This window comes from Argentina silus (assembly GCF_951799395.1).
Source record: "Argentina silus genome assembly, chromosome: 3".
In the NCBI taxonomy this organism is placed as follows: Eukaryota; Metazoa; Chordata; class Actinopteri; order Argentiniformes; family Argentinidae; genus Argentina; species Argentina silus.
The window spans coordinates 1,778,511-1,793,007 of record NC_139657.1 but is presented as its reverse complement, the minus strand read 5'-3'; the positions used below and the strand labels follow the sequence as shown (position 1 = coordinate 1,793,007).

Here is a 14,497-nt window from a genome sequence, read left to right as displayed (position 1 = left end):
CAGCGGAGCAGCGGGTGAGGATGTGTCGATAGAGATGGTGATCAGTACACCTGCAGTGTTATGATCGTTACCAAACGCTGTGTTCAAACCTCTGATTTAGTAGTGCTATGCTTCGCGACCCGAGCCGAGCCAAGCTGAGGTGTTCTGGGCTAGCCTGGTTCTGCACTCCTGGAAAGGACAATGTGAAAGAGTGATATAAGTGTTAAAGGAACATTTCACCACAACTAAACAGGAAGTTATCTAAGTGTTGTTTGTTGCCTTAAATAGCCAGGAAACATGGAAAAGAACTTGCGCAAAGAAGCAAGAAAATAGCCTTTTATCGGACCAGGAAGTAATATGTCGGAATGATGGAATCCTACAACGACCATAGTGCTTTGCGCCTCCCAGCCAGCCACGGAGGCGCTGGCATGGTGCTTATGGGTGTAAACAAACCAGGCAGTAGCTAATTCACTCCTCAACTGAAGCTCCTTGTAGTTTTCAAAACCATGTGATTCCCCCCAAATGCGCCGCCTTGGGTAAAGTCCTCAAACTGGCGATATCTCGCTGTCTGAACTACAAAACACATTTGGAAGCTGTTTTCACATGCTCACACGTTCTTAAGGTGATCTAGACCATCTTGATGTAAAAAAATAAAAAAAAATCGGTGAAGTGTCCCTTTAACAAATATTCAGAGGAGCACTTGAATGTAGCATCGTTGTTTTGTGTGTCTCCTGGAGAACTGCTGGACATGGCTCTGCATGGTGACTGTACTGCATCCAAACCAAAGCCGTCCGCTATGCAACGACGCACCACAGAGGTGTGATATTGAAATGCCAAACAGTATTATTCTTTCTTTTTTTTTTTCCATCAATTATAATTATTGACAAGCTTTTTTTTCTGTGATTTTAAGATGATTCGGACTCTCTTTTTTTCTAGAATAGTTATTTTTTATTTGTGAATCTATTTTCAGTTGAGGGGAAATAGACCAATGGTGTGAATCTATTTTCAGTTGGGGGGGAAGTAGACCAAAGATGGTTTGTAGACAGGCTGAAGTCTTCTACTGGCACATTTCCTTCCAGATAGTTTGTAGCTTGCATGACAAGCCTTGAATTTGTTTTTTTGCACAGACTGTATGCTGGAACGCGGGACAAGACTGTGTTAGTTAGCGAACATGCTTTAAATGTGCAATCAACGATATTGCCTTTATCTTTGTAATAACATCACAGTATTTTGCTGTTGTTCGGTTCAGAGTTTCACTGACTGAACGATTTATTGTCATGTTGTTTTAGAATCATTTAGCGTTGCAATAAGTTTTACTTTTTATTCATGACTCCCTATTTCTCCCTTTTTCCTTGTTTTCCCTTCCATCTTCCTTCCATTTTTCATTCCTCCATTGTGGTTTTATTCCCACTTCATTACGTACCTGTAGTCTGTTTCAAGTTTCCAATACTGCAACCTCTGATTGGCTGAAAATCCTGGCCCGGCAGGAAGGTGATGCCATTGGCCTGCTTTGGGTCACATGATCAATAGTGTTGCTTGTGCATTGGCTGCCTCCGTGACTGTAGCCCCTCCTCCTAACCTGGGATTAACCAATCGTTCATGTTGAGAATGTGGCAGCATGGGTTCCTATGTGTGACAGTGGGCGGTTTGAGTTGGCCTCCTGTCGCAGTTCGGTTGAGTTTGTAGGGAACATCCCACAGTGTCGGTAAGCGTGCGTGACCCCCCCCCCCCCCCCCCCCGACTAACAGACATTGATTTGCCGTGTTCCCCCCCCTCCTCCTCTAACCCCCCCCTCCTCTAACTTCTCTAATGCCTCCTTCGTACTCTAGGAGGTCCAATCACCTCAGAGGTGTGTCCGCATCAGGGGGAGGCTGGCAGGAGGTAGAAATCGGAGGACGGGCTCGTTGTAATGCACCGAATGGAATGAGGAATGGTGTCAAGCTCACTTTGCGTTTGACGCCATTCCTCATTCCGTTCCGTGCATGACAACGAGCCCGTCCTCCGATTTCTACCTCCACCAGCCTCCCCTGGTCAGCATAGCATGCTGTGTACTGTACCTCCGTCTGCCTCCAACCGCCCGTCCATTCTGCTAGTAACCTCCATCTTTCTCCACCGTCTGTGTGCGTACGTCCCTCTGTGATTCTCTGTTCCAGAAGGTTCTTCTTCTTCTTCTTCTTCTTCCTCTTCGTACGTCTCTGAGCCCCTCATGAGAACTCTCTCCTGCCCCTCCTAACACACAGCCCGATGTGGGTCTAAAGCCTCTTAATCAGAAGATCCCTACCTAGTTTTACAAAGGTTCTGCAAGTTCCCAAGTTCTTTTCCCAGATTTCTATTTTTGTTGAATTGTGTTTATAAGAGTTTCGCCTGCTACAGTGCCTTGTTATTTTTCCACAGTGAAATGAACTGTTTTTTTTGCTTAATTTATGATATTTAAAGCTGTAAGTAAAAAAATTATAATAAATTGATTTTGATTACATAACTTACTCGCTTCCTCCTTTTTTGGGCTAAATTTAACAGCTATTATTATTATTAGTAGTAGTATTATTATGATTATTTATGGATTTTTAAAGGTTGTAGATTAGCTATCAATGGTTGTCAGAGCATACCATGGTTGATTCATTGCAATGACGACATCAAACCATCTCACAGCTTTCAAATTAACTGCAGAATTAACCATTTAACGACACGAGCCTTGTCTAAAGCTAACTGTCCACCAGCGGAATGAAGCCGTCACTGGTCTCACATTGATAACCCCTCACACGCAGGACTGCCACTGCAGCTCACCAACAAACCCACTGATCACCTGTTGCTAGGCAGATTCCCACTGCTGGATTTATTGGGGCATGTCTGCTCACCCCAGTTCAGTCCCCAGCCTCTCAGAGACGTTTTGAGGCTTCCGCTGACACTAGTCTTAGCAGCCTTGGAGGGGTTGCATACAGTGTCAGTTGGCCCTCAATGGCACCCTTAGTTTAGTCTCACTAAATCAGACTCTCAGTGGAGAGATGAGATGCTCGGTTGTGGGATTCCCCTCAGTTAAACAGTGGTAACAGACCCATACATAGGACCCAATGATGAGGCGTCTCAACTATGAATCAAGCTGAATTACCTCAGGCCAATCTGTTCTGTCAGTCACCTTATGGGTTTCTCTCTGTGGGTCTGTCCTATCTTTCCCTCTGGGTTAATCTCTTTAACTGGTTCTGGGTTTACAAGAGCCCTCAAGTCAATATTAATGTTTGTTTTTGTCTGTTGAAATCTCACAATGAAAGTGTGACAAAATCAGTGTGATATCTGTGCAAGGAGAGTTACCATGGGCACTCATTCCTCTGCTGATTCATTGCAATTGCATGTCAAGTAGGCTCTTGTGAGGAGTTTTTTTTTTAACTGTGTTGCTTGAAGGATTAGTCACACACATACAGTATACACACACGCACACACACACACACACACATACACACACATACACAAGCATGGTCATACTGTACACAAGTCAGTTGCTGGACATCATATGTGATGAAATGTACTTCATGTCGATCAAATGACATGGAGAGGCTCCTCTGGAGAGATGTATGAAACAATGTTGACACCGTGGCCTCAGGTTGATTCTGTGAGTAACTGTGTTATTATCATTACAATAATGTTACCCTGGAAATGTGTTCTGCCGAACCTGTATGTACCTGTACAGTATTTACCTATATTTACCTGTAGGTACCTGTACAGTATTTACCTGTATTTACCTGTATGTACTTGTACAGTATTTACCTGTATTTACCTGTATGTACTTGTACAGTATTTACCTGTATGTACCTGTACAGTATTTACCTGTACAGTGTGTACCAGTGTGTATCTGTGTGTACCTGCATGAATTCTAATGAATATAGCCAGAAATGATTTCACACAGTAAGATCAGCACTAAGTCTATTACCCTGTCCTTATTTGTTGTGGTAATGACAGCTGCATAAATGCTATTAGAAATTGTTCATTATTACAGCATATGCCATTGGTGCGTGTGTCTGTGTGTGTGTGTGCGCAGGTGTGTGTGTGTGCAGGTGTGTGTGTGTGTGTGTGTGTGTGTTTATAACATTGAAATACAGTAGGCTAGTGTGTGTGTGTAATAATCATGTTATCTACAGGCGGTCAGCCCAAGCATAGCAGCAGCAGCTCCGCCCAGAGGAGAGGTCATGACCCCAGCGTGTCTGAGGTGGCCGTAGAGGCTCTGGATGCACACGGCCTGGACCCCAACAGGAAGTACGTTCACTAGTTTAACCACCCACTCGGATAATTTGGCCTCAACATGGGCCGTACACATATTGGATTAGTGTGTGTGTGTGTGTGTGTATGTGCGTGTGTGGGCGTGTGTGGGCCTGCATGCGCGCGTATGTGCGTGTGTGCGTGTGTGTGCGCGCGTGTGTGCGCGTGTGTGTGTGTGTGTGTGTGCGCCCATGTAAGCTTGTTGACGTTGTTTCCCTGACTCTTTGCAGTGTGGAGTCAGCAGCACAGGACAGAGCCCAAGAACAGGAACCAAAAGGTAAGCATCTTATCTATGCTGTTGAACAGCACTGCTACAGACCTGCCTCCATCATAACCCAGACCAGCGGAGGTGGAAATCGGAGGACGGGCTCATTGTAATGCATGGAACGGAACAGGGAACAGTGTCACAGATGTTTGATACAATTCCACGTTCCGTTCCATGCATTACAATGAGCCCGTCCTCCGATTTCCACCTCCACCAGCCTCCACTGACCTAGACCCTGAGCTCTAAACACCTGAACAGTAACAGGTCTGCAGTGCACAGCTTCGCCCTGGTCTGATCCTCGTGGCTGAACTCTTCTCCAAGCAGCTTCTGGCCTCAGTCTAAAGGTCCGATCACCACAGGAAGTGACCCAGAGGAATATCCGTTTAGTGATATCCTGCTCAGTCCCGTTGGACAGTTCTGTCATACTCTACGAGAGTCAATTAACCCGAGTCTCACCCTGCTGTGAGATCCCACGCACTCCTCTGTGTGTGTGTGTGTGTGTGTGTGTGTGAGAGAGAGAGAGAGTGTGTGAGAGGTTTCAAGTCCTGGCTCTCAGGGTTGTGTGTGTGTGTGTGTGTGTGTGTGTGTGTGTGTGTGTGTGTGTGTGTGTGTGTGTGTGTGTGTGTGTGGCTCTCAGGGTTGGGTGGGGCAGACAGTGCTCATTCTCCACCCATTCAGTGGATATTTGTTTTGGCATATGTGTCGTGAGCAGTTTGACAGGGCTGAACATTCTGTTCAGACACACACACACACACACACACACACACACACACACTCACTCCCCACATCCCCACGCTGTTCGGTCACACAGATAAATATATAGACCACAGCTGCTCTCTCTCTCTCTCTCTCTCTCTCCTCTCCTCTCCTCTCCTCTCCTCTCCTCTCCTCTCCTCTCCTCTCCTCTCCTCTCCTAGGTTTAGGACGCCACCTAGTGGCTGAAGAGAAGCTGGATAGTAAACTCCCTTATAAACTCTAGGGGAGAAACATGCCTATCCTCTCTCTCTAGTTTACACATCATTTCTGAACCATAGAATAATGTGTTGTTGTTGTAGACAGTCAATTGAATTCCTTTATTTACAGTAGTTTTGCCACAGTTCAAACACAGTCTAAGTGTGTCATTGGTCGGGTTACTTGATGGTCAATATAGTCCTGAAACTCTCTCTCTCTCCCCTCCCCTCCCCCGCAGAGCCCTCCAGTTCCAAGTCATCCTCCCAGTCAGACAAGAACAGTCGATGGAAGAGAAAGATCCGTGCCAGTGAGTACCTCTCAGTAGCTCTTCCTGTCATACTCCTCATATCTGTCCCCTACATAACCTCATATCTGTCCCCTACATAACCTCATATATCTGTCCCCTACATAACCTCATATATCTGTCCCCTACATAACCTCATATATCTGTCCCCTACATAACCTCATATATCTGTCCCCTACATAACCTCATATCTGTCCCCTACATAACCTCATATATCTGTCCCCTACATAACCTCATATATCTGTCCCCTACATCACCTCATATCTCTGTCCCCTACATAACCTCATATCTCTGTCCCCTACATAACCTCATATCTCTGTCCCCTACATCACCTCATATATCTGTCCCCTACATAACCTCATATCTGTCCCCTACATAACCTCATATCTCTGTCCCCTACATAACCTCATATCTCTGTCCCCTACATAACCTCATATCTCTGTCCCCTACATAACCTCATATCTCTGTCCCCTACATAACCTCATATATCTGTCCCCTACATAACCTCATATCTGTCCCCTACATAACCTCATATCTCTGCCCCCTACATAACCTCATATATCTGTCCCCTACATAACCTCATATATCTGTCCCCTACATAACCTCATATCTTTGTCCCCTACATAACCTCATATCTCTGTCCCCTACATAACCTCATATCTCTGTCCCCTACATAACCTCATATATCTGTCCCCTACATCACCTCATATCTTTGTCCCCTACATAACCTCATACAGGATCTCTCATCTATAACCTCATATATGACTTCATACTGTATCTAAAACCTCTAATATCTGTCCCCACAGAACCTCATACAGTATCAAACCCATATCCCATATCTAGAACCTCTCTCATATTTACAACCTATTTTACACCCCCCCTAGTCCTCCTGTAGCCCCTCCCCCTGCCCTCATGTAGCCCCTCCCCCTGTCCTCCCGTAGCCCCTCCCCCTGCCCTCCTGTGGCCCCTCCCCCTGCCCTCCTGTAGCCCCTCCCCCTGCCCTCCTGTGGCTCCTCTATCTACCCCATGTGTTTGGTAGTACAGTAGTGTTCCGTTAGAATACTCACAGCATTCCACACACGGCGAGCTGATGCAGCTGTGGCCTGCGCTTTGGTAATGTAAATCATGTCTCTGATAATCCCAGTAGGATTCTGACCTTGACCCGTCTCACGGAGGTCTATTTATAAAGGCAACACAGCGCTAAGCTAGACGTATCATTAGCTATGCCTGGGGCCCGCTAACATGCTACATGCCGACTCATCACTCATCTATGGATTAAGATATGGATCACCGTAAAGTCCCCTCGAGTCCAGATGAACAAGAGTGTACCGATTAAGAATTTAACTAATCAGACCATCAGGGAGTTGCTATGAGTGTTTGGCATGATGTTGTACATCCTTGAGACTCTAAACAGAGTAACCGTTTACGAGACGACTGCGTTGAGATCTTAGTTAAGGGATTAATGAAAGGTTAACAAACTGACGTTAGTAAAACAATACAAAATATACTTTAGTCACAGTGCAGCAGTCCCGACACTAGAGGGCGCTGGTGTTCTCCCATGGAAAAAAAAGAGCTTTTGGTTTCGCTCAGAAACTGTTCCAACAGGAGTAGATTAGTCTTTCTAAATGTGTGGAAAAGGGATAAAATCATCCCAGCTCTGCTTTCTGACTGATATAACTCAGAAACTCTGGATCCCTCACCTCTGCCTGAACCACTAGAGATTATATGCATGCATTATCTCCTGCATACATTATCTCCTGCATTTCCTTTTTCCATTAGTGGTCTTTCATGCATAATGATCTTCATATGCATAATTAATGACCATAACTATGACCGTAACACAGGGGTTTTACGCACAAATGTAAGTCATAGTCCAGCATGCCTTGCTGTCATGAGATGTTTTAATTTGTATTGTGCTCTCTTCGTCCGTGTGTGTGTGTGTCTGTGTCTGTGTGTGTCTGTGTCTGTGTGTGTGTGTGTGTCTGTCTGTGTCTGTCTGTGTCTGTGTGTGTGTGTGTGTGTGTGTGTGACTGTGTGTGTGTGTGTCTGTGTGTGTGTGTGTGTGTGTGTCTGTGTGTGTCTGTGTGTGTGTGTGTGGTCCTCTCCTTTAGCTCTCCCTCTCATCCTGGTCAGGACCTTCCAGCGTAGTAAAGCAGCAGACACAGAGGAGCCCCCCATCGAGGAGGCCAATTCTGACTTTGAGGAGGTTGATGGGCAGCCGGTAAACCACAACGTTCACACAGACCGGGGGGAGGCTGCTGGAGGTAGAAATAGGAGGACGGGCTCATTGCAATGCATGGAATGGAATGAGGAATGGATTACAATGAGCTCGTCCTCCGATTTCTACCTCCACCAGCCTCCCCTGGTACAGATACTCCAACATTCCCTTCTGTGTTATTCAGTTCATCTCATATCTTTGATTGACAGGTTTTATTCTGACTTTTGTTTGTTCAGGTCAGCCATGGTGTCTCCGAGATGCCTTCCGACTCCCAGATCCCTTTGCAGGGTGGGCCTAAAGAGGAGCATCCAATCACGTCAGCCCTCCCCCGGCAGGAGGAGGAGGAGTCTGGCGGCTCGTCCATCCCCAAGAAGAGGCTGACCCTGTCCCTGTCTGAGAAGGAGAAGCTCCTGGACTGGAACCTGGCTACGACCGACGAGACCCTGGAACCAGGAGGAAGAGGAAGAGGAGGAAGAGGAGAGTCGAACAGGAACAGGAACCAGAAACCCGAAGGGGAGGCGCCCCAGACGGATCCTCCATCCCCTCCGCTGCAGCCCCCGCCGGCCCCCACCATGACCCCGGCGCCGTCTCCCTTCCAGATGATGGCCAACGCCTTCCGGAGGTCCTTCGGCAGGTCCGGTTCCACCGCCTCCGCCGCGGCCGCGACCAGGAGGAACGGACCCCGCAGGGCCAGGCCTCTGTCGGAAGGCTCCTTCAACTTTACCTCCCTGTTCGGACAGGAGGCCTCGCCAGCGGTGGAAGGCTGGCGTGCGGGCCTGATGACCCCCCACCCCCGGACAACCTCTATGAGCAACGGGAGTGACCTGCCCACCCTCCTGGAGCAGGTCTCCCTGGGCAACAGCAGGCCTGGTAGGGGGGGGTCCTTCACGGACGACATGGCCCCTCGACCCACCAGGAAGCTCAACTTCTTCTCCTCCCTGAGGCTGAAGAAGAGGGAGAGTGTGGGAGGAGAGGGATGGGAGGAGGAGAAGCACATCAGGACCATCCTGTCCAACATCAGGAACAAAGGTGAGGGGTTAGAGGTCAGGGGTTAGAGGTCAAGAGAGGCCGGTGTGGTTGACAACTGTGTTGGTTGTGTGTTTCCCGCTTCAGAGACCTAACAACACTACAGCACATCAGAGACCGTGACATCACAGCAGGGCAGCACAGCATAATGAACTCCATGACACATTTGATTCAGTGCTTTTCTAGAACCCAAAGTCAGTTAGTAGATGGGAGTGAATCATTTCAGCCCCTTACCATTATGTACGGTGTAACTATTGATGTCCAGTCTGATAGCACTGCTACAGTCCTGTCACCTGTGTGTCGTCTCCTACCTCCCAGGCTAACGCCGGGCTTGTGTTCCTCCCTCCTCAGCCTCCAGTCAACAGCAGCTGGACCGGTCCGACTCCTCCAGCGACGACGACCATGTCCAGGAGAAGGTACGGACCGCTCTGCTCTGGTCGCTCCTCAAAGCAGAGGATGCTGGGAGATGGAGCAACGTTTCTCTGTTGTTATGTGATGTCATTTCTGACTATACTCATGCTAAACATGCTGTGTGTTCAGACCCAGGATGTGTGGTGGTTGTGTTCAGACCCAGGTTGTGTGTGATTCTTGGGCTCGGTTCCTTGACAATGCAGCATACAAAATACAAATAATACAATGGTTGTGTCATGGTTGTTTGATGGTTGTGTAATGGTTGTTTGATGGTTGTGTAATGGTTGTTTGATGGCTGTGTCCAGTCCCAGGTTTGCCCGGAGAGACAGAAGAGGCGGCAGGAGAAGATTGTGGTCCAGCAGGCCAAGAGAGCGCAGCTCAAGAGACTCCACAGAGCACAGGTACCAGAGAGCACATCCTTCACCACCTCATAGAAGATGTTCACATCCTTCACCACCTCATAGAAGATGTTCACATCCTTCACCACCTCATAGAAGATGTTCACATCCTTCACCACCTCATAGAAGATGTTCACATCCTTCACCACCTCATAGAAGATGTTCACATCCTTCACCACCTCATAGAAGATGTTCACATCCTTCACCACCTCATAGAAGATTTTCAAGTTTTGTCATGTATGTGCCAGACGTGTGTGTGTGTGTGTGTGTGTGTGTGTGTGGAGCTGTTCTTTGTGTACCTTTACCAGTCCTGGCTCTGATGTGTGTGTGAAGGTGATCCAGAGACAGCTGGAGGAGGTGGGGGAGAAGCAGAGGGATCTGGAGGAGAGGGGGGTGACCATCGAGAAGCTGCTGAGAGGAGAGACAGAGACGGAGACGGGTGAGCAACCCTGCTGCATTCACACACACACACACACTTCAGTCAACAACATGGACAGACAGGCAGACAGACAGGTAAGCAGGCAGGCAAGCAAGCAGGCAGACAGACAGACAGGTAAGCAGACAGGTAAGCAAGCAGACAGACAGGCAAGCAAGCAGGCAGACAGACAGGTAAGCAAGCAGGCAGACAGACAGATAAGCAAGCAGACAGACAGGTAAGCAAGTAGGCAGGCAGACAGGCAGACAGACAGACAGGTAAGCAGACAGGTAAGCAAGCAGACAGACAGACAGGCAGACAGGTAAGCAGGCAGGTAGACAGACAGACAGACAGGTAAGCAGACAGGTAAGCAAGCAGACAGACAGACAGGCAGACAGGTAAGCAGGCAGGTAGACAGACAGACAGACAGGTAAGCAGGCAGGTAGACAGGCAGACAGACAGACAGGTAAGCAGGCAGGTAGGCAGGCAGACAGACAGACAGGTAAGCAGGCAGGTAGACAGGCAGTTGACCTGCTGTGCTCTGTAGTGTCTCTATTACTATGGTATTTAAAAAACAAAGTGGCGATATTTCATTAATCATTATTTAAATGTCCCTGGAGTAGTAGCCTCTACAGCCAGAACATCCCTGAGGCTTTGACTAGAGGGCAAATACAGTCCTCAGACCAAATCGTGTGTCAAATGAGCTTTTTTTTTTTTTTTTTTTGCATTAAAACAAAAATAACCACAAAGTTGAAATGGTGTTGAAATGACAAGGGTGTAATTGGGCCTGTGAACAGAGGGTGAAGGAGGAGGGCAGAAATACATTCCACACTTCCCCTCATTGTTGTTGTCCTCCCACATGCTGATATGGTCATTAAAACAACAGGGTTTATTTTTTTTTAAAACAACTGGGGTTTGTATGGAGAACCAGGCCGTCTCTGTCATTTGCTGTTATAATCATTCTTCAAAGGGAAATTGTGTTTTGCGGGTGGCAGGGACTGTAAATTGGATTTTCACACATTTCTCAGAAATGCTTGTTAGGGACCTTCCGTACCCTGTTGATTTTAAGCCTTAAAACACTAATGGATTGTTTTAGTTTTAAGTGCTAAGAAGAATATTTTGTAGGTTTTATTTTTTTTTAAACTACAATTATTTTTTTTCCAATCACAATTGCTTTTAAAGTACAGTAGAGCAATTTGGAGGAGTGTGTGTGTGTGTGTGTGTGTGTGTGTGTGTGTGTGTGTGTGTGTGTGTGTGTGTGTGTGTGTATGTGTGTGAGAGAGCCTGAGAGAGTGAATGAGTGTCTCTCTTTCTGGTACCACAGAGACATGGAAGAGTCTGGTCTCGGTACAGACAATGGCCTTGCAGAAGATTCTAGTCCATAGCTCATTACACCGAGTCTTTCTGCTGCTGACCTGCTTGAAGAGGGCAGCAGTGTGTGTGATTGAGTGGTGTGGGAGTGTGTGTGTGTGTGTGTGTGTGTGTGTGTGAATGAGTGGTGTGGGAGTGTGTGAATGAGTGGTGTGGGAGTGTGTGCGCGTGCGTGCGTGCGTGCGCGGGTGTGCACGTGTTTGTGAACAAGGCTTTGTCGGGATAATTGTATTACAGCTGAGGGGCGAAGGCCTCTCCTGCTGAATAGACTCTTTGTTAATTGACAACATTGTTCACGGGCCCCAACTGGAGTGGTAGGAGACTCAAGTAGTGCAGTAGGTGGTAGACAATCACCAGAGGCTGTCAGCCTGTCAGAACGCCAAGAGATTGCAGAGCCGCAGAGAGGAAAAAAATGAACATAATGCCTTTTTTTCCCCTCTGCATTTAGGCGTGTGTGTGTGTGTGTGTGTGTGTGTGTGTGTGTGTGTGTGTGTGTGTGTGTGTGTGTGTCCCTCTCTAAGAGGGCCACGGTTATATGGCAGGAAAGAGGAACATTTATTTTCACAAAGAAAAGAGAGATCACAATGGTCCCGAAGGTGGGGGGGGTGGGGGGGGGAGAGTGAGTGAGAGAGAGGGGGAGAAAGAGAGATAGCGGTGGGGATAGAGAGAGAAAGAGGGAAAAAAGAAAGAAGAAAGAGAGATAGCGGTGGGGAGAGAAAGAGGAAAAAAGAAAGAAAAAAGAAGAAAGAGAGAAAGAGATGAACACGATGGGATTCAGGAATGAGGAATGTTATCAAACATTACAATGAGCCTGTCCTCCAATTTCTGCCTCCACCAGCCTCCCCTGATATAGAGCTAGAGTGGGACCTGCTTGTACTGCAATGAAAGACTGCCCCCTATCTGCTTGAGTGTTAATTGCACACTCACAGGGGAGACACTGGATATGCCTTTAGCCTGCTTTTAGTATGTGATGACAGAATTAAACACAAACGTTTTCATAGAATACTGACAGTATTCTGATAGTTCAACCCCTCCCGTCTTCCCTCAATCTCCCTCCCTCCCGCCTGCCCTCCCTCCTCCTCCTCCTCTACACAGACGATGTCTGCTATGATGAACCTGAGCTCTACCAGTCCTGGTTCAGACTGGTCCTGGAGAAGAACAGACTGGCGCGCTACGAGTCTGAGCTCATGATCTTGTAAGTAAAGTATCGATGTGTGTGTGTGTGTGTACGTGTGTGTGTGTGTGTGCATGGAGGCTAGACCAGGGCTCACTTACACACACACACACACACACGACATACGATCAAGTAGGGCAACGCTGCCAGGGACTTTCAAAACCAGAAATGCAACAGACCGGAGACCAGAGACTAGAGTCCAGAGCGTGTTGCGACAGAGCCCCTGCGTCAAAGGTTTTGTTGTGAGCGTCTCCGTTAGAATTACAAATATCTTTTGTTCTCATCCCGGCAGCTGTTTACTTTAAACTAGTGAAGAAAAACTAAAAACAAGAGACGTGGAAAGAAAGAATGTGATGAGCGAGTGAAACAAGTGGAATCTCTCGTTCACTACAATATCTTTGATGACATTTTCACTGATGCGTGTACACACACACCAGAACCTCCAAATCCAACTGCCAACCCTAAACAAATATCCTAAACCGTTTATTGACGAGCAGATGTACTGTAGGCCGTGTTAAGGCATGAAACCAGATCCAGTTGATCACGGTTGATTTGGTAATCAGGTTTTAGTGTGATTAGTTGGTAAAGTTGTTGATCACGGTTGATTGGTAATCAGGTTTTAGTGTGATTAGTTGATTGGTCATCAGGTTTTAGTGTGATTAGTTGGTGAAGTTGTTGATCACGGTTGATTGGTCATCAGGTTTTAGTGTGATTAGTTGGTGAAGTTGTTGATCACGGTTGATTGGTCATCAGGTTTTAGTGTGATTAGTTGGTGAAGTTGTTGATCACGGTTGATTGGTAATCAGGTTTTAGTGTGGTTAGTTGGTGATTAGTTGGTGAAGTTGTTTGTCTTGTCTGATCTCAGTGCTCAGGAGCTGGAGCTGGAGGACACCCAGAGTCAGCTGCAGCAGGACCTGCGGCGCAGGATGGCTGTAGATGGTACGGTTTACACACACACACACGCACGCATGCACACACACACACGCATGCACACGCACAGACACACACACGCACGCATGCACACACGCATACACACACACGCACACGCATGCGCACACACATGCATGCACACACACATGCACGCATACACACACACACATACGCGCACACACACACAACGCCTTTCCTAACCTCTCTCCTCCTCCTCCCCTGCGTCCTGTTCTGCAGACACCATTAAGAGACATACACACACACACACACACACCCATACCCACACACACACCGCCCGTCCTAACCTCTCTACCTCCTCTGCGTCCTCTCCTGCAGACACCAGTAAGAGTGCCAGTGAGCTGGTTGAGGACCAGCGTCTCCTGGCTGAGATGATGCAGGTGGTGGAGAAGAGAGACGCCCTGGTCAGCGTCCTGGAGGAGCAGCGCCTGAAGGAGAGGGCCGAGGACAGGGACCTGGAGAGCCAGGTGCTGTCCCGGGGATACCAGTTCCACTGGGCCTCCGGAGACAGGAGCCTGGGCGAGGGAGACAGCAGCCTGGGAGAGGGGGGGGGGGTTGCGGGGTTGGCCAGCTTCTCTTTGCCTGAGGAGCTCTAGGTGTCTGCTGGGGCGGGGAGGACAGGGGGAGAGGGTTGACCATCTTGTCTTGGCCTGAGGAGCACTAGGCTGGGTGGTGAGGCTGGGTGGTGGGGGGGTGGGGGGGGTGGAGAGGGTTAACCAGCTTCCCTGGAAGAAGAGGCTGATCACCTGGGGATATGAGAGTCACTGCTACTCCACTACTTGAGTGCAT

At 48.0% G+C, this 14,497-nt stretch overlaps 2 protein-coding genes across 2 annotated transcripts in view; both read left to right on the top strand.

The window, feature by feature from the left end:
- The window catches only part of mical2b (microtubule associated monooxygenase, calponin and LIM domain containing 2b), a 52,608-nt gene extending 50,164 nt beyond the window's left edge, over window positions 1–2,444 (top strand). The window contains exon 20 of the mRNA XM_083667100.1: window positions 2,133–2,444. Within this exon, the coding sequence (XP_083523226.1) occupies window positions 2,133–2,212 (80 nt within the window). The 3' untranslated portion in view covers window positions 2,213–2,444. The remainder of the gene's footprint in view (window positions 1–2,132) is intronic.
- A 1,251-nt stretch (window positions 2,445–3,695) lies between these two features.
- On the top strand, window positions 3,696–14,304 carry LOC310801588 (F-actin-monooxygenase mical2b-like; the record flags this gene model as incomplete). Its single annotated transcript, XM_083665654.1, has 12 exons — window positions 3,696–3,993; window positions 4,026–4,224; window positions 4,458–4,504; window positions 5,682–5,750; window positions 7,859–7,968; window positions 8,202–8,994; window positions 9,343–9,407; window positions 9,708–9,803; window positions 10,134–10,239; window positions 12,682–12,781; window positions 13,626–13,699; window positions 14,027–14,304. Exons 2-12 carry the CDS (start codon window positions 4,097–4,099, stop codon window positions 14,302–14,304), a joined length of 1,866 nt encoding a protein of 621 aa, XP_083521780.1. The 5' UTR covers window positions 3,696–3,993; window positions 4,026–4,096.
- Between the last annotated feature and the right edge of the window lie 193 nt (window positions 14,305–14,497).